The 19829-nt window shown below is 42.2% G+C and overlaps 1 protein-coding gene across 1 annotated transcript in view; it reads right to left on the bottom strand.

The window, feature by feature from the left end:
• Nucleotides 1–1863: 1863 nt before the first annotated feature.
• plppr3a (phospholipid phosphatase related 3a) overlaps nt 1864–19829 on the bottom strand; it is a 36133-nt gene continuing 18167 nt past the window's right edge. Inside the window, exons 5-12 of the mRNA XM_042501368.1 lie at nt 19084–19187; nt 18456–18641; nt 16342–16471; nt 14110–14305; nt 11028–11085; nt 8308–8481; nt 6634–7458; nt 1864–5482 (exon numbers count right to left, since the gene is read on the bottom strand). Coding sequence (XP_042357302.1) covers nt 4826–5482; nt 6634–7458; nt 8308–8481; nt 11028–11085; nt 14110–14305; nt 16342–16471; nt 18456–18641; nt 19084–19164 — 2307 coding nt within the window. The 5' untranslated portion in view covers nt 19165–19187 and the 3' untranslated portion in view covers nt 1864–4825. The remainder of the gene's footprint in view (nt 5483–6633; nt 7459–8307; nt 8482–11027; nt 11086–14109; nt 14306–16341; nt 16472–18455; nt 18642–19083; nt 19188–19829) is intronic.

The following is a 19829-nucleotide window of genomic DNA, read 5'->3' on the forward strand; positions in this document are numbered from 1 at the left end:
ATTTCATCCTGAAGGGCTCCCCTGTCTCCAACGCCGACCACATTCAATATGCTGAATCAACTTGAAAAAACTGATAAGGAGGACTGAAAATTAGCACCAGTCAATACTGGTAAAATATGCAAGTGGCTGCTAGATTTGTTTTACTCATCAGCCAAAAAAAAGATAATCTGTTGAGTGGTTGGTAGATTTTGGTATCCACCAGCCACGGCGGCAGGTGGGCGAAAAAGTTAATTTCCACCCCAGGACTAGGGCAACCTATGGCCCGACACAGGGCCGGCTCTATCCAATTTGGTGCCCTAGGCGCCCTAACCCTAACCCGCACTTAATAACAACACATCACGTGCTCACACATAATTTAGGAACATGTCACTGTTTATTTATTTGTAATGTTAATATATATATATTTTTTCTAGACAGAAAACACTAAGTGAGGGCGCCAGTGGGCATAGAAAATTATTATTTTATTATTATTTTCCCTCGAGGCCAAGGGGGACTGGCGGCGTGGTGTCGCCCCTCCAGCATATGGCGCACTAGGCGACCACCTACATCGCCTATGCCAAGAGCCGGCCCTGGCCCGACAAGACCATCAGCTTGGTGTGTCAGGGCCTATAACTTAACCATCACATCTAAATGCCCTTCCCCTAAACTTAACTGTTACCTGAACATTAAAACCAAGTCCACAACCTGAAACAGGCCTTAAAAGAACGGAGGATCGACCAAAATGTCCTCATTTTCAAAAAATGTCATCACTCTGTTACTAAAATACGTTTGTCCTCACTATGTTTGCAAGTACAACCACACACACAGACACACACACACTCTCTGAGGCTGCAACCAAAGCTTGCTGTATCCCTGCAGGTCATCTGGGATTGACCAACATTCTAGCAGAATTCATTATGGAAATCTGACACTAGCCCACAGGAAAGGAGCAAATGTTGCAAATGTGCCGGATCCGTCTGGCTGTGTGTATCCGTGTCAGTGTGTGTGTACAGAATGAATGAGCATGAAAGTACTCATAACCCCAGAATCAATGGAGAAGATCCTTTTCATTAGGGTTGCGGTAAAAGGTGTTCCGGCATTGACCCTCTCTCTATTTTGAGCCACTGCACTGTCAAGTAACACAAGATGAAACCTCAGTTAAGAAGCCTTGTTTTTTTATTCAATCGGGTTATTAATGTTACACACCACCACAGATAAAAAACATTAGCCCATAAAAAGAGGGCTGCTGAATAATAATAGTATTAATAATATTAGGTAATATCAAGTTTTTACAGCCAAAATGGGGTAAAGTAGTACGATACTCACCAGCACTGAAAAATGCAGCATGTCTGTCTATCAAAGGTGACGGCACAGACTTGGAGCACAGAAGTAAAGTCTAAAAAAAAAAAAAAAAACACGCTCGTACACACACATGCAGCACAAACTGACGAGCAACATTATTCTACCAACTCCTCATCTGAGGGAGCTCCACTACAAAACACAACTTGTTCCATTTAAACTCGCCCCTTCCTGGCACAACTTTACAAAATCAGTTCATGTACCCTTAAGATGTTGTGGCGCATGGGTGACAACCAACTCTTTCATCTGTGTGTTTGTGAGACTGTATCTTTTGTTAAAATGTGATCAAAGTACGGTCGAAAATAAAGCACTTGTCATTGGACAGAATTTTTTTCTGTGAGAAAAAAACTTGTATGAATGGATGTATGAAACGATAGATACCAGATAACTTTATACAACGTAGTATAAACACACGAGAGGCAGGGGAGAGCAGAAAGAACACGCACTTCCTCTCAACTCGTAGACTTCGACTTGAAGCCTGTAACCACTGTTATTATTAGAATATTACCAGTAAATAACTTGATTAATTCTATGGTTAATCATTTAATCTACAACTTTTTCTTGGCCAACTGTATGAAACAGCAGTTGACAAAACAATCTCAACTAAAAGTGTACTTACTTGCTTGTTCTGGACCTTTTGACCACATTAAATGGTCTTCATCGACAGTAGTTTACATGACAACTGTGTAAACAACATCTGCTGTGTGTTGCATGTCAAAAGCGCCAGAGCAAGTGGACCTAAGGTTGAGATCTTGCTGGCTTTTTATGATGTTGGTTGTCTGTTTACACTGTCAACAAACCCATTTATTTCATTTAAAAAATAAATAAAAAGTCTTGGTATCACTCTCTAAAAAGCCGTACTTGAATAAGGGCAGCCTGTGATGGACTGGTGATCTCTAATGACTGTGTAATGGATACACAGGTATAGGTTATGGTAGCTAGACAGATAAATAAAGTTTGGTGTTGTAAATATTGTAAACATTATTTCATCTTCCTGCAGAGTGCTTCCCAAAAAATTAAATAGCTATATAAAAAGACACGTTGACCAATGAAAGATGTTTTACAACCTGATCATCTCTGTAAACAGATTCTGCATGTGTGCACAATCTGTAGGGAAAAAGACAAGATTTTGGTACAGGAAGTGCTCTGGTTTCCATCTGTTGTCCCGAGCAGTATTGACCAATCCCGTATAAGTGGGCTTTGGTTACATTCACGCAAACAGTCTGAGGAGCAAAAAAGGTAAAACATATATTGGCCAGAATGTAATCTTGGAACTGAGGTCAGTTTGGGTTAATTGTGCTTTTGAAAGCCTGACATCCATTTACTGTTAACACATGAACCGGTTATTTTTTAAAGAAAAACACGCAAAAAACACAAGAGGCATTCATATGCAGATAAATGTTTACAGAGATTAGCTGAAATATCTTCTGTCTGTGGGCCAACTCCATTCTCACATCTCAAGTTGCTCATCGAACTGTGAACAATGACGACTGCACAGAGGAGGAAGTCGTGGTCCGCATATTTGCTGGCTACACCAGCACCCCAAAAATATTGGCTGTTACCCCCAGAGGTGAAATTATTATCAGCTAATAGCAAATGGGTTTCAGGGTTTACAATCTAGCAAGCCAAAAACTGCTTTTAAGAATGTCTTATTGGGGCGACCTCTGGTTCACCAGATAGAGTGTGCGCCCCTTGTAGGCTTAGGGGGCGATGACTCCGAGACGCACTGCCAGCAAAGCGTTGCCAGCAAAAGCATTGTTTCCCTATGGTATAGCACACCTGTCAGGTACTCCTCTCTTGCTGCTGTGCGATTTGTTTTCTGACTGTTTGGCGTGCATAAAAGTTAAAATATTTCAACTTTTCCACTTAAGGCGCAGAGTCGCGCTGCTTGTCAATGTCACTTTTGGCCACATGCACGCAGCCCCTCTCCACAGACAACCCCAGCAGTTTTTCCAGATGCACTTACATGGTGTCTTTGGGGCAGTCTGGCACGATGCGTCTTGGTGTGATCGGCCCCTTAGTCCTGGCAGCGGCCCAGGTTTGATTCCTCTGCTGCCTGTCATTCCCTCTCCTCCTTTTTCTGTCACTCTACAGCTATTTCATAATAAAGCATAAAAAGAAAGCCTTGCCACTGATCTATAAAGACAAATAAAGAAATGATCATTAATAAACAACATATTATAAACCCCTTCCAATGTATGCCTAGTTAGAAAGTGGTACCAAAACTTTAATGTGCTAACAGGTATAGCAGAGACTGCTTGTAACACGAGCCAGTTAGTCGCATCCTACCAGCACCTGCCTGACGCTGCGCTACTAGCACAGCAGATTTCCATTAATGGTCCCTTCACCATTCAGATTTGCCAGAGGGCCAAATGCAATAGGCTATGGGGGGAAGAGTGTGCTAGCATGGTTTGATAAACAAACGTTAATCTCCTTAGTGCTGCTTCAGGCTCCGTGGCAGGTTTTGCACACAGCAAAGACAGGCTGGCTGCCTGGCTCGCTGTGCTGCGCGGCCCAGCCCAACCACCCTCTTCACTTTAGGAACAATTCTCTTTCCATTCCACCGCCTCTCATGTTTACAGCAGTAATCCAGTCAGTGACGTCTGTATTGGGGTGCCCAACTGTGCGTGATCCTCCTTATGCCCAGTCCTCCTCCTCCTTTTCACACCCCAACTTGAAGCAACGCTTCCTAAGCCGGCTCTCTCTGGTGGATACTGACAGATTTGCTTGGCGTCAAACACAAAATTCCCCATTTAGGTTTGTGTATTCAGAGGGGTAAAAAGACTCATGCTCTAATACTCTTGAACCTGTGGTCGAACTTAACATTACTGCATTCTTGTCTTTACTCAGAGCTTTTGGACTCTGTGAAGCACGACTTTTTCAGTTGGTTAAAAAGGCAAATTCTCTGCGTGTAAGCCTGGCAACCTCAAACAGCTGCACTAGTTTAAGGAGAGCAAGTATTGCCTGTAGTTGTTTTGTTTTCTCAGTCTTATCCCTCCTCTCAAGGGGAACTTGATTTAGCAAATCCCAGACCGTTCATTGTGATATCTGTCTTTCAGCTGCAGCCTCTCCCACTCCTTCTCTGAATGTGTCTTGAAGAAACACGGAGGATGTGCGTGCTGAAACTTGGGTTTTTAATTCTGCACCCTGCTCTCTTTTTGACTCCCCTTTCTTCTCTTGTCTGTTCTTTTCCCAGTCAGAGCCGCTGAGCCGGCGCTGTGGGCAGTACATGTGAGCAGGAGAAAACCAGATTCCCTGCTGAGTGCGTGTGAGCTGCCAGACCTCCCCGTGGTCCTCCACCCCTGCTGCCTCCTCCTTTACAGCATTCAGACCGAAGCTGCTGCTCTGGTCTCAGAGTCTCAAAACCGTTTTGTCGTTTTTCTAAAGTTATAAATCTCCATCCACCTGCCACAATCTATTTTGTTTGGCTGTCTCTTTCAGCTGAGTCTTTTGAAGTACAATCATTGATATGACAATGATGTCTTTACTATAACATCCTCTCATTCTGCATGGCCTTGTAGTAGTGCTCCTGCTCAGCATGACTGCGGGCGGAGACGGAGGGCCGGCGAGGCAGGGTGGAGGAGCGGGACAGCGCCTGGCTGTGGCTGTCTAACAGTAAGTCGGGGTGGGGAGGAGGGGGGAGCATGCTGGAGCAGGACGGGTGAGGAGGTGGAGGCATGGAGGAGGAGGAGGTGGGGAGAGGTGGGGGAGGCAAGTCCTGTCCTCCTTCGGCGCTGCCGCTGGCTGAGGAGGAGCCGAGCGAGTCTGTTTTCACTGGGAGCGTCCGGTAATCCCGGTAGTGACTGACATTCTCCTGTCGCTGCAGCGACACGCGGTGTTTGTCCCCTGACGTGTCGGCGGCCATCATGTTACCACTGATGGTGTTTCTCCACTCCCACGGCTTCCCGTTGTTAGCTGACACTCGCACAACCGGGTGGTGAGGGGCGTGAGCGTCGATTGTGACGATGCTACCACTCCCGGCAATGCTCCCCGGATTGCTCCCAGTGCAGCTGTCTCGATCAGATGGGATCCGGTAATAGGGCGACTCGGAGCAGTTGGACCCAGCACCGGAGGAGGAGCCACCTTCTGATGTTTTAGTGGATGAAGTGACTCCATGACCCGGCTGCTTAGACATGGCTATCACCTGGAGGACAGAGGAACATCTAGTCAGAATTAGGGCCGTCAGTTTTGGTTCATTTTACTTTTGATGGTCAAAGACTTGTTAACTGGGATCTGGCTGGCTAATTTTAAAGGAAAAGAAAAGACTTGACTTACAAGAGGCCTTTCCTTTTAGTTTGGCACTCTGTTGCCGCAGTGAGCTTTAGCTCTGCATTTCAGTACTCTCCATCCAGAGGTGGAAAAATGATGCCTTCCCTCTGGTGTCTCCCTATGTCGCCCCAGTGAATAAGCAGCTTTATTTTGACCGTAAATCTCTTTTGAGTACTGTTAACCTTGTTAGCACCACTTGCTGTGCCGCACTGCTAATGGCAGTAAGAGAGTTAAAAGTGATAAAATAGTCAATAATGCCACAGGTGCCCCCCCTTACTCACCAGGGCGAGCTGGGGGGGTGTGACTGGAGGATGGGCACAATGTTACGGTGTTGGGTCGAGATCGTGTTACTAGCGATAATCGCCAAATGAGTGGCTCTGCTAGCCAGCCCCTACCAGCCTGAGTGGTGTGCAGTGCAGTAAACTGAAGAGTAATAACAGGTCAAAAATATTCTTGGTAGTTAACTGACTGACGGTTAAGTGATGACATCCCTAATCAGAACAAATGACTGTTTAGTTGACAAAAGTGTACCTGATATCCTGATATCGCTTTGTCAACAGCTATTTCCGAAGTCCACAATAAACTTTCAATCTCAAGAAAAGCAGCTAACACAGATATTAGCAATTTGTTTTTACAAAACAGCTCTGCACCACAATAAAGTACAGGTTCATTACAGTAAATATTGTAAAGGGTAACGGCAACAAATTCAATATCCTTCACAGAAATTTGATGAAGCCTTAATACCAACTATAATAAGCGTTTGAGCCCCTGTGAAAGTATTTTATATTGGAAAGTAATCAGTGAAATTGCCTCTGACTGTGTTGTTCCGTTTTTATTTTACCAACAAAATAAATCATCAGGTGTGTCACAGCCCAGCGTTTGGCAGCTATTAAATCTCCTCTCCTGACTAAACTATGTTTATTAGAATTGGCTGCATGCCACTGGAAATCAGAGAATGAAAAATTACAGCTCAAAACAATGTAATTATTTTGATTTGCAGGCATTCATTTTCTAATTTCTCCTCACCTGAGTGACTCTCTGCTGGCTGGGCGGCTGGTTCGGCTGCGTGTTGGGAACGCGGGGAGTGGACACCGCGATGGGCCCCGTCCCCGGCTCTTTACCTCCTCCTCCCTCGGTGAGTGACAGCCACTTGGCACGCGTCTTGGCACTCTTTGGGGAGACCGGCGGCGGCCGGGTTGCTTCTTCTGGGATGTGAACGAGCGGTGGAGCCACCACCATTCTCGCTGTGGTTGGTGTGGCGGTGCCCTTGTTGGCTTGTACCGTGGGATAAAGAGATGAAGGCATCTCCTGGTCTCCTTCTCCTGCTGTTGCTCCTCCTTCATCTCCTCCGTCCCTCCCGTCCTCCTCCTCGTCTCGTGAGCTCTGGCTTCGGAGCTCCAGCGAGCGCTGCCTCCACTCTGACACCAGCTGCCGAGACCTCTGGGGGTCAAAGGGCACGTGGAAGGTCATGTGACGCTGCGTGGTCGGCAGCTCATCCGAAGGAGAAATGGGGCTGTTTCCATTTGCGACTCGAGGCAAGGTGTTGCTAAAGGTTACCATGGTTTCCTTGCCCATTGGACCTCGGGTTGCGAGGAGCTCCACATCAGCGCTTGCTCGTTTAAGGGAGGCCAGGGACGCCTTCTCCCTCCTTACCTTACTGCGAGCCCCGGAGCCCAGCCCTGCACCCAGCTCCTCTCTGCTCTCAGACACCCTGGGAGTCTTTCGGTACAGGGAGTCATGACTCCGCTGGCTCAGCACCCTCAGGCCGTCCTTCTGGTTAGCTGGGGCCAGTCTCTGCAAAGACGGAGCGTCTTCGTCTGACGCTTTGAAATTCCCCACCGCATACACAGCCTGGCACACGGATACAAGAAGGAGAAACAAATGAGGAGATAGAAGAACCCAGTGTGTTAAATAAAGACTGAAGCGTGAAAACGTATTTTCTTTAATCTTTGGGAAGGAAAAAAAAATTGACATTATTCGGAAGCGAGTGCATGAATAGGCATTTCTCCTTCCTTCTGTTTAGTGTGAGGTCAGCATGAATCACTCCTCTTTCAGAATTCATCCTTTAATGACAGAAGGAAACGCTCCCCCTCTAAAAAAGCTAAAGACAAGAAAGAAAGAGCACAAGAGGAGGAGGGGAGCGTGGAGAATGGCAACGACAAGTTTTTCTCAAAATGAAGTGTGAAATTGTTCCAGAGAATTCTTATCCGATTATTCATTCCCTCCGTAATAGAAAAGGCTATATATAGACCCTGCCAAAAAAACTGCGAGGAGAGAAAAGTATGGAAGCCACACGGAGAAAAGAGGTGATTAAAAAAAGAAGCATTTGTTAGCACATGCTGTGATATCGTTAGAATAATACAACGGGACAATTCAGTCACAGCACAACTAAGCCACTTAATTAAAAACACCAAATCTATTTATGTGTATTCGGTCATTCTCACCACGCTGCATGCTGACTTGTAACTACTCCCTGAGTACAAAACAAACCCCTAAATGCGTACAAACATATGCTAGCACTCATTTCCCAAACTTGATTCTGAAATAGGAAATCCATTTCAAGACAGTTTCACTTGTTCAAATGTCTCTCAGTGAGTAGATTAGCATAAAAGGTGCAATTATCTCAAAACCAGCCAAAAAATGTCGCTCACAGATCCTAGTCTGATCAATTTTTGCTCTTGTGTTCTTTGTTTGACTAACCAGGTAGACTCCGATGCCGGCTCCGATGAGGTATCCCACGTAGACGTCTATTGGGTGACTGCGGTGCTGAGTTATTTGCGTCAGCCCGGCGAGGCCCGCCGCCATGCAGAAAGCAAACACCAGCAACGGCTTCAGCAGCTTAGTCGTGCTGCTGATGCTGGCATTGAAATACATCTGTGGAGAGAGACGCAGACATAAATGCAAGCCAGACGTATGGAGAAAATACAGCAAAAGTTCAACCTTAACATATGAAGATTTACATTTTTTTAAACAAAGAAATAATGTCTGGTTTCTTTTGAATATAATGTAATTAGATGGTAGGCTACTTGGCTTTTGGTGCTAATAGTGCAAAAAAAAAAAATACATTTGAACAGCTCATCAGCAATGTCTCTTTCCAGAAATCATGACCCGATTACTCAAGATAATCCACAGACCTTGTTCGTTTTTTTTATGTTTGAGGAGGGGGAGACAGAAAAATGCTCGAAGTTCCCACTGCTTCCACTCTTCTTCTAAGCTAAGATAACTGTGTCCTTGATGTCTCAGCAAAAAGGTGAATAATTGTATTTACCGAAAAATGTTTAATTATTCCTGTTAGGACAAAAACAAACTGGGTGACATAATTTCACTTGTTTTCAATGAAAGTATGCTAAAAAAGTGTTCTGTTCCATGAAAACTCCAAATGACACCACCTAAATGAACTCTTCCAGGTTTTTTAAGAAAAAGATGTATGTTATTTAGGAGGTTAACTGGGTCATTAAGATGAATAAGCCTATATTTTCACAGCAAAGCAGTGTGTGGAAGAAAGCAGAAGGGACACAGCAGGGGAGAGAGAATATATTTTTATATTTACATTGAGATTCTCTGCATGCACACTATATTTGGATTACATAAAGTGGACGACAGCTGAGTGACAGAGAAGCCGGCTTTGCAAGAAATATCCATTTTAACAAGCTTGTCCATCGAGTAGTGAGCATGGAAACCCAACTTTTTGTGAGGCAGGAATCTGACAGGAGGCTGACATTTCAGTTATCCCCGATGAAATTCAAGTTTTTGTCTCTTTTTCTGTTGAGCTTTTGCAGATGAAAAGAAAACTGTCTGAAGAGAATGTATGGAAACTATGGACGACAGAGTTAATGGACTGCTTCTCAACTTTGCAGCAATGAGACAAAATGTTGTAACTCTAGCGACCAAAACAGGCACTTTCCTCCTTCTCTCCTGCCTTTTCTCTTTCAGCATAAATTGGTCTGGTGAGCTTTAATGAGCACACTCTGGGCTCAGCGAGGCAGCAGTGATATGGCCAGTAGCTCCAATAGCCATTGGTGGAGGAGGGTCTGTGTGTGTGTGTGTGTAGGAGGGTGTTACCTCATGGAAAAATGACAGTGCGACTTTGCTGTACATACTGCTGCGGTCAGCAACCGCCTACAGAACGGCAAAAAGCTGCTGCCAATATGGACAAGGATAAAACAGCCAACAGAAATTTGACCTTAAAAGGATAGTTCTGATTTTTTAAAGTGGAGTTGTTTGGGGTACTTATCCACAGTCAGTATGTAAGTTGGCATGCACCCGGTTTGGAGAAGCATCCTGAAGTCTGACATGGAAGCAAAGCAATGTACTGCTGTGGATGGAGGTCAAGCTCCCCAGAAGAACACCAGGCTATAATGCAAATTTTACATAGTGGCCAAAAGTAGAAATACACCGTGCAGATCAGTCATGTGACGCCCATAGGCCCAAAAAGAATTTTCCCCATTGACTTACATCAGGAAGAGACATCTGTAAATCATTAAAAGAAAATGTGTGCGTGTCAAAACCCCTGCGAAACGACTCATTTCACTATCTGAAGCCATTCAGTCCGATAACATTCGAAAGTCTAAAAGAGCTGCAAGATTAAATTTTCATGACGGTCATCATGTCATAGTTAGTTTGTGTTATTGTGTGACTTTGATGAATCCGAACTAACACTTCTAAATGACAAATTTACACAATAACAAACACACTAACTGATAGAAGCAGTGCTAGACCTCCTTTGTTCAGCATTAAATTACTGTTTTTCTCAATGCAGTCTGGCTATGAGGAGAGCAATAAAACCGCTTATTTTTCAGTAGGAAATTGCTGTTCAACATTAAAGTGGTTAAAATACTCTGAATATATCGTACACTTAAACTGAAGCTCATTTTTTTTAGGTAGGACTTTTGGATAAGTCCCCCATACGACCCCACAATTATACTGTCCCTCTAAAAGACCATATCTTTTATTTTTAAGATTTGGATGGCTCTTTGGCCTGGGAATACTGCAGTGTGAAATTTGGAAATCTCTCAGCAAGCAAACACTATAACGCCATTGTGATTTATGTATGAAGTGACAGTTATTTCATTCTAGCTAAAAAATCCTCTGATATGCAGGAACTATGTAGCCAGCAGTCAGCATTCGTTAAGAATAAGTAGAGTAACATCTGTATATTTGTCATTAACACAGATAATTGAACAGATAAAGCGCCAACTGTACAAAATCATGAAAAAACATGGAAGAAAAATTCGATGCAGTAATATTAATGTATATGCAAAGATTTAACCACAGTGTAAAACAAGACAGGGTTCACTAAAGAGACACATCGTCAAGTAAACCACACACATTCACAAACACTTGCAAGCGTACAGTATATGATGCAAAAACATCATACTCAATGTACACAAGCACAGAAGGAGTAAGTAAGAGGTGCTTACGGAGATATAGACAGCAGCGAAGCCAGAGAGCGTTGCATGCTGGGATGGAAATGTTTTCCTGGGGGGAGAAACAGGGAGAGTTAGGTGTGAAGGCAGAGAGACAAAGAGAGATTTATTTTTCCGCCAAAATAAGCCAAGTGGATTCTGGGTGTGTTTATTGCCTCTCGAATAAACCTGAATAAAGCCGTTTGTGATGTTGGGATTGTATTTGACATTAAAACCTGCCCAACTGTGTTTTTGTCAAACGGAGTGTGCGTCCTTGAGTGTGAGGATTACTAAACACAAACAGAATACCATGGGGCATTAGTGGGAACATTAGGGGAGAGTGTGTGGGCTGAGGTCAAAGCTGCTAATTTAAAGTTTGAGAAACCGAATTGTAAATGTCATTTAATTAGACGCACTAATGCACTGTTTGTTTGAGTGTCTTTATCCTTGTGTTTACCTTCCATCACTTGTTCAGGCTTAAACCTGTGTGTCCATGTGGGCAGGCTGAGAACTTAACAGTGATTTTTTTTTTTTTTTAAATATTTTAGGGTCAATACATTGTTTTAGGCTTCAGACAAGAATTACATTTAGGTTAAAGGGAATCTATGTTAATTTTCAAAATTAATACACGTTATTCCTATGGTCTAAGATAGTCCAATATTAAGTAACATCACACAAGGGAGTGCTTTACCGTCCTTATAGGCACACCAAGTCCACAAATCTACACATGTAGGCTATTTTTAGGGTACTGTACCAACTGACCAGCACAGTTGATGTGATCAAAACATTTACAATAACTCCAAAGCATTGTAAAGTCCAAAAGCCAAAATTTATAAAAAAAAAAAGATAGATGTAATAATTTCCAAAACTCACAACATGTGTTTATATTCTGTTCTAACCCATATTTGCTGGCTTTAAGCCTTTCAAAAACATTTTCACTGTAGTCACAAACGTTTTTTAGGTATGCACCTGTATTAACGGGCAGTCCAGCAGCAATCTAACAGCACCATAAAACAGGATTTCCGTTACATTCATTTGTGGCGGCCGGCCACGATCAAAATATCTGCCTACACAAATGGATTTTTTCTGTTTTTTGAGCTGGACTGTTGAAATACAGAATATATATCATTTGGCTACTGATTGCATCAAACCTTTGGAGCACAGAGCGCACTCTGGGGCAGGACGGAGCAGAGAATGTTAGGTGCATTTAAAGTCAAAGTTAATTCTGCCGGGTCTAATTCGCCTCTGCAGCAGCTGCTCCTCTCCATCTATTTGATCAAATCAGCTCTGAACAGATTGACAGGTCAATTATCTGCCCCTCGACTTACAAACTGCCGCTGAGGAATAAAAGAACTCATGAGAAGCTCCGCCTGAGCTGCATTCACAGACCCGCCAAAAACTAAGAATTTAGAGAGGTGCCACAGAATAGAAAAAATTGACACACATGTATTTAAAAGTAAGAACAAAACAAACAAAGAAAAAACCCTCAAAAGTTTGGTGTGTCACCCCCCTAACTTAGCACAGAGCCTGGATACAGGGACATAGCTAACTTGGCCCTGTATAACAGTAACTCTTAAAGTATATTATCTTAATGTTTTAGACCTTTACAAAAATGGAACAGTAAAAACCACACATTGTGGTTTTACCGGCCTATTTCTTGTCCGGGTGCATTAACTTCCTGTAGTTTCCGCTGGCTTCCTTGCAACTGACCTCAGCCAAACAATAGTCTGGCACATGACGCCTTATAAAAAGCCCAAGTGTAATTTTTACATATCATTTTTTTGTGCAGATTAAGCTTACTGACTGCTTTTATAGCCTTATGTTTAGTGAGTTGTATCAACCTTCTCATTTACTTACTCACCAGCAGAGAGTGAGTAAGCATATTATCCAAAATGTCAAACTATTCCTTCAAGTTTCGGGTAAGGAGCGAGGGAATACATGACATCAATATGGGTCCTTGAAAGTATGGAATTACAAACGTGTGTGTTTGTACTACAAGGATTATCCCTATATCAGCTTTTTCCCGCTGTAATCTTTTCTGTCTGTATGCACTTATTATGCCCGTCTAATTCCCATATGGTGTATCTTGTTTGTCCGACCTCTGTCTGTTTGTTCCGCTCTGTGCTGCTAAAGAGTTTCTTCAGAAGCTAAATGTATCCGCAGCACCTGCAAATGAGATGCTACAGCTGAGCGGGGCAAAGTAAGAATTTGTAAGGGCATTGTTGTACAAAATCAACACTTAACTCCACTATTAAAGCAGCATTTATTAATGAGAAAATACTGTATTATTCAAAAAAATCCAACTGTAACATTTTCACTCCTTCGCTATTTTTAATCTCTTGTAATCCTCTTCAAATGCAAATTAGTTTTGATGACTCCTCGCCTTAGTTTGCATAAACTCCTGCAAGATAGTGATGTGGAGTAATATACATTATGCTGTGCAAGTACTGTGAATCCACTGTTCTGTAGCATTTTCTGTTAAAGCATTTATTTATATGAGCAGAGCCTCAACTGCGGGCAAATATATAATATATAGTGTGTTTGTAAATGGTTTTGTGCATCAACTGGCAAGATTGAGATCTAACATTGCTGAATTCTTATTTAATGGCCTGGTAACAGCCTGCTGGGGAGATAAGAAGCATAAACTAATATCCTGTGAATGCACTGAATATCTGTGTGTCTTCATATGTTTTCTATTTTTTTGGATGGAAATTTTTAATTCAGGCAGAAGAAGTTCTGTGTGTCCACAATGGCTGTTTTTTGTGTTTTTCTGTCTGTTGAACTTTTAGAAATCTCATTTGTTTATTTTGTGTCTCACCTACTATCATTGTCACAGGGAATGTGTTTATATGTACTTGTAATTGTCTGTGCAACTGATGTTATTCTGTTTGCTGAATGGTACAGTGAGGTTGGGGCTCTGTTGGAGCAGAAAAATTGGGTTGGCGGGTGGAGGAGGCACATATTGTATTCTGTAAAGCTGTATTTGTATGTCCACTGTATAGCTTATAAAAAGACCTCGAGCAAAGAAAAAAATGTTCATTGCTTTTTTCTTAGTGAGGACTTTAAAGGGTTAAAGCTCTCTATCTCTGAATCTTACCTTGCTGACATGATGGCATACTGATCCTTCCCCATACAGATGTCCCGTGTGATGTAGGCATTGTTGTCACATGACACTCCCGGGGCCGTGTAATTGGGCTGGCAGACGGTGAGGAAGAAAGGGGCGTGGTAACCAGTAGCTAACTGGATGACATCTGTCACCAGGGCTGTTGCCAGGAGACCGAACACATGAACACCTGAGGGAGCGACAGAGAAAGAAACGGTGAGGCGGCTTTGGTAGATGATATAAAAAGCCCCTTGTGACTTCTTCACTATGAGCTGCTCACTTGTGAACACCTGCAGAAAATAACAGCGCTGAACTAGCCCCAAAGACCCGGAGTGACACCACGAGCCTTCGGTTTGTGAAGCTTTTACGCAGACAGTGAAATTTAGCAAGGTGAATTAATTACTCTTTTCACTTCAAAGCTCAAAGTCTGCCTCAAGATATTTCCCGTGGAGCATTATATCATGCCTATTTCTTTTCAAGTCATCCTTCATTTAATGCATGTAATTAGCTTATGTCCCTGCTCTAAAAAGTGAAATCAAGTTGGAGGCTCAGCTGGAAAGTGGAGCAATTTGTCTGTGCCAAAACTGATTTCTATCTTAACAACAACAACATTTTGTTTTTTACTACTATCAGCAGGTACTTGACTCTGCTATTAGCCCTAAGGAGCAAATGTGAACTTCACATGGAGACATATTAATCTCCCACTGACTTTGCTTTGAAGGATTAGTCCTCTATATGGATGGCCATGTGCTTAAAATGCCAATACGCTTCAGTGAGGTGTTTATTTTGGCTCATGTTATTTGAAAAGCATATAATATAGCATTGAAAATATACTTTGTGGCAAACCATGTCCACCAACAGTCATCAAAGAGCAACAACTGAACCTTATATTTGTTCATTAGCTGCAAGATTAAATAAATGCAAATTATTAACTTATTACACTCTTAGTACTCAGTGGGGAATTTAAAGATCTGGACCTAGGCAAGGAAAAAAAAAGTGTAATATTTGGACACATGCTCCAAATAAGTGGTGGGCAGCATTTCCACAGTCTTGTACAAGGTCCATATAATCAAAATTTACAGTCATGAGGCAAAAAAAAAAGAAAACAAACAAACAAAGCGACTACTTCCAAACTAACAAAAGGGCCAAAATACGGAAAATTCAACCAGACTGCTGAAACACTGAGAGCCGTTCTAAATAACATTGCATCTTATCATCTTTACATGTGGTGTTGGCATGTAGGGCACATTTTAACTTGATTTGCTCAGTTTTAGCAACACCACAGCAACAAACTAAATCCATCTATTGAAGCCATTTGAAATGTTATTCGATACAGTTTGTGTTATCATTAGTTGCACTAAGGATGTGTGTCATTAAATAGCCAACGTTAGATGTTACATGTCTAAAAGAAATGTTGCAAGTTGAGCCCAGTTCTCACTCACCAAATGCTTATTCCAGCAGTGGAAAGCCACACCAGTGTTTACTCTTCTTTTGCTTCTTTTAATCTTGTATCATTTATTTTCTTTGCCACCGAATGTTGTGTTTACCATGCCACTAACTGGGGGCATGGATGTGATATTACAGGTGATATTACAAGACAGCAGGTTCGGGGCTGGTTAGTGTACCAATTTCAGCTTATATGTCTAAAACAAAATTAATAAACATCTGACATAATGTCAAAACTGTTCCGTCTTTGCATTCTATTGATGATATATATATATATATTTTTTGTTGTACACTTAAAGTCTGACCATATTTTACATGTTGTACCTTTAACTAGTTATTTGGAAAGTGGTAACTCAAGGAAAACACTAAAAAAAAAAAAAAAAAAAAGAAACGATGCAACATTCAACTCCATAAGAGAAAAATACATAGACTGAGAAATACTTCCGATAAAAAGTAAACAAAACAGGTAAATCGAAACCCATTTGAGCCTGAACACCCCCTCTGCAATGCTGTCACGCTGCAGTTACTAATTAACTTAAAGACACTTCATAAGGATTCACTTTACTGAGGACTGAGGTGCTTGTTCTGGATCATTTTTATATGTGTCTTTATCACCGACAGAATAAGCATCTATGCAAAAATAATTCTGTTTGACAAACCATGCAGTTAATGAGACCCTGAGGGGAACTACACTGCAACTATTGCTCTGTCCATAACAACGGCCATGTATCCTCCAAAAATACCTTCAAAAACCCCAAAAGGATTAGTGCTTGGACGTACCAACAAAGCGCACTGTTCTGCGTAGGAAGGAGTTGAAGCTGCAGCCTCCAGCGTTGATGCTGCTCTCGGACTTGGGACATGTCTTCAGTTTGGACTGCAAACAGTACATCAGGCCCTCCCCCAGCATAATCTACAGAAAGAGAAAAAGAAGTAGGAAAAGGAAAAAACCCTTATTTCTGAATTTTCTGTTGTTTGGAACACAACTTGAGGCAGTGAGAGAAAAATACAGAAAAGAACAAGGAGAGAAAGAGACAAAAAGAAGAGAGAATCAGAGAGGAAAAAGGGTTAGAGTGCTATTAATGTCAAACATCCATTTGTGTGATTGTGATCTACGGTGAGAGAGAGCTACGGACGGAGAACGGAGGCAAGGTGCTATTGAATAGTGATCACTTCCAATCCAAGTGATAGATGAGTGTTGGAGAGCTCTGCTCGTTTCCATGCTGCTGATGGATTAGCAGTGTGTTGTCTGTGTGTGTGTGTATTGATTGGGGGGGGGCTGTGGCGTGTTTGATGGTGTGTGTTGGAATGTCAGGTGTGTATTTATCAATGTGTCCATTGATTCTGCGTTTCTGAGGGGAGATTGAATTTGCTTTGTGAGTGTTGGAGACGCTGTGAGTTTGCATATTTGTGTGATCTACATATTTGTCCGTACACAAGCGTTACGACGTGATGCATGTGTGTAGAACTGTCGAACAAACCCCCAAACCCCATGACACATTAGATTGTCGATCCTCTGAGACAGGATTTTTGTTTTTATCCCTGTGACTACGATAAGGGAAGATTTTGTTCCTGTAAAGCTTCAACATTTTTACATGAACAGTGGATCAAGTGTAGCTTTATAACAAACCCATAGGGGATTATTACTCGACAAGCTTTTTAGCTTTAGACGATACAGACTGTAAATTCCCTCATCGACCCCAGTTTCCAGCAGTGGCATCAATTTCCAGGTGAAACAAAGATCTGATAAATCAACTGTACGCTACCTGCTCAGCACCAAATGGGAATGTTAGCAACTAGCTAGTAAAGAAACCTCAAGCAAAAGATGTTTTTCTCAGGAGTTGGTGTAAAAAGAAGGATTTCGACCTTACATTTACCAGGTTTATAGGAGCTGCGTGCAACACTTTTACACTTAAAATCAACACATTCTCAATCCCAACTTCTCTAGGTTTAGTTATTGTTAGTACAAATACATTTGTCAATACATTTGTCAATAACATAATAATTGCTAGTTGTAGTTCTTTTTTTCTAACAATTTTTCCTGTGTATTGTTCTTATATTTTTTCTTTTGTGTTTTTAAAAGTTTTTCATGTATGTGTTTTGGGAATTTTAAATTTACAGCACTGTGTAACATTGGTTTTGTTAAGTGCTATATAAATAACTTTATTATTAAGTAATGTGACAAACTTCACACGACATACTATGTTCCGTTTTTAAATAACTCAACATTAACTTTTAGTTTCACACAGGACACAAACAGTGATCTCCTAGTTGAAAGTCCTGTATTTGGCCCACCTGTTGACCTTGACCTCTTCCCTACGTGGACTTTCTTGCCCCTTATACTACATCAGTAGCTCTGAGCGTCTGACAATGATGCAGCCCAGTGTGGCTCATGCAGATGCTAAAGGGCCCGTCGATACGCGGTTATCAGACACAGAGGAAAACTAAGCGCTCATTTTTGACGAGAACGGATCGATACTATAGGCATTTATTCACTATGCTGCGGCTTCGTGTTTATTTAAATGAGTGGCTGGTTGGTTTGATGTATTCCTACTTTCTCGTTTACAGGAAAACTTGTAAATACATAAATTACTATGCAGAAATCCATCAGATCAGCTATACAGTGTTAAGGAAATTTAAAAGCATGTTTATCTACATTTGAAAGAATTTGGCACTTGGTACCACAGATATCCATGAACTGAACAAAGCCAGCTAACATCGCCAATCGCACGCCTTAAAACTGCATACAACAAGAAAAAAAAGAGCACAATTGCCCCAAAAATGTCAGTTTTCCTTAAACTTCCCTTCGTTTTGTGGGAACTTCCATTAATCCCCATGAACAATCCCCATGTGAGTGTGTGTGTGTGTGTGTGTCTGTGTGTGTGTGACGGACTTACGGACGCAGCAGGACCAGCGAATGCCAAACTCAGCAGCATCAGCAGCGGGATAAGCTCATCTCCCGTCTCCACGTAGGGCATGGAGAGGTCACGGTCATGGCAACGGAATCCCACCATCGCCGGGGACAACACATCTGTCAGCTCCAGGAAGTACAGGGACACCAGGGAGGAGAGGACTATGGGGAGCTAGACAGGCATGCATGCACGCACACAAATACACACACACACACACACACACACACACACACACACACACACACACACACACACACACACACACACACACACACACACACAAGGACAAGGACAAAGCAAAGAGTGACTGGAATCCAATATTTGCTTGTGAAGGTGTGATTCATCCAATATTTTATGTCAGCTACAACCACAACAACTAACACACACCTTCAAACACACACAAGGGACGAGAAGAAAGTGATGACACCACAAAACAACAAACGCTTTCAGCAGAGGTCAGATCCATCCAGATGCAATAAACATAAAAACCCAACACTATATACAGCTGAAAGAGTGACTCAGCTCGTGATCGATTCAGTAAATCTAGTGACTCAACGTTGACCAAGCATTGGTGTATCAAAGAAAAGTGATTCACCCATCGATCGACACATACCTCTACAAAATAAAAGCACGGCAACAGGGTGATGCTGTCTTTGGGCGGTTTCTTCTTTGCTTTGTTCTTGGGGGACGTCATCTTGGGCTGGGACCAGTCACAGCCTGTTGGGATGACAGATTGTGTAGAGATGTCAAGAGAGGAGCCTTCAGAGCACGTTCATGGATTTCTACCATCAATATTTCTGAAATCATCAAAAAAAACAACAACTTCGAACTTCTGCCATCTGATGAATGAAACATAGGTTCAAACTGTTTTCCATGGTTGGGCTGAGAGGTTTTATGCACAAATTAAACAGCACTAGTCTAAAGAATAAGACCTCTTGTTTGTAAAATGTATTCTAAGCAATTTTGTTGTCGTGTTGTTTGGTAATGAGGTGCATCATTAGTCTCGGCACACAGACGCACAAGGTTATTAAGAAGCTCTTGATGTTGAGAAGTCGCGAATCTACAAACAGAAATATTCAATTCAGAAGGAAGCTTTTAACTTCCAAAATGGTTTTAATGCACTAAATTCATCTCCCTCACAAACACGTAGAAAAACACGCATGCCGACATCTCCTGCCATCAATAACCTGTAGGCGATCAGAAGGCCTTGGAGAGAAGTAAGAGCCAAGGGCCAGAATGGAAAACTAAACAGAGTTAAATATTCACAGCTCTCCCTACAGCTCCCTATTTCTCAGTTTTCTGCCTGTCTTTCTATCGCTGCATCTGTCCTAAACCCATGTGCCTCCATCTCTATCACTC

Source organism: Plectropomus leopardus, chromosome 14 (assembly GCF_008729295.1).
Source record: "Plectropomus leopardus isolate mb chromosome 14, YSFRI_Pleo_2.0, whole genome shotgun sequence".
In the NCBI taxonomy this organism is placed as follows: Eukaryota; Metazoa; Chordata; class Actinopteri; order Perciformes; family Serranidae; genus Plectropomus; species Plectropomus leopardus.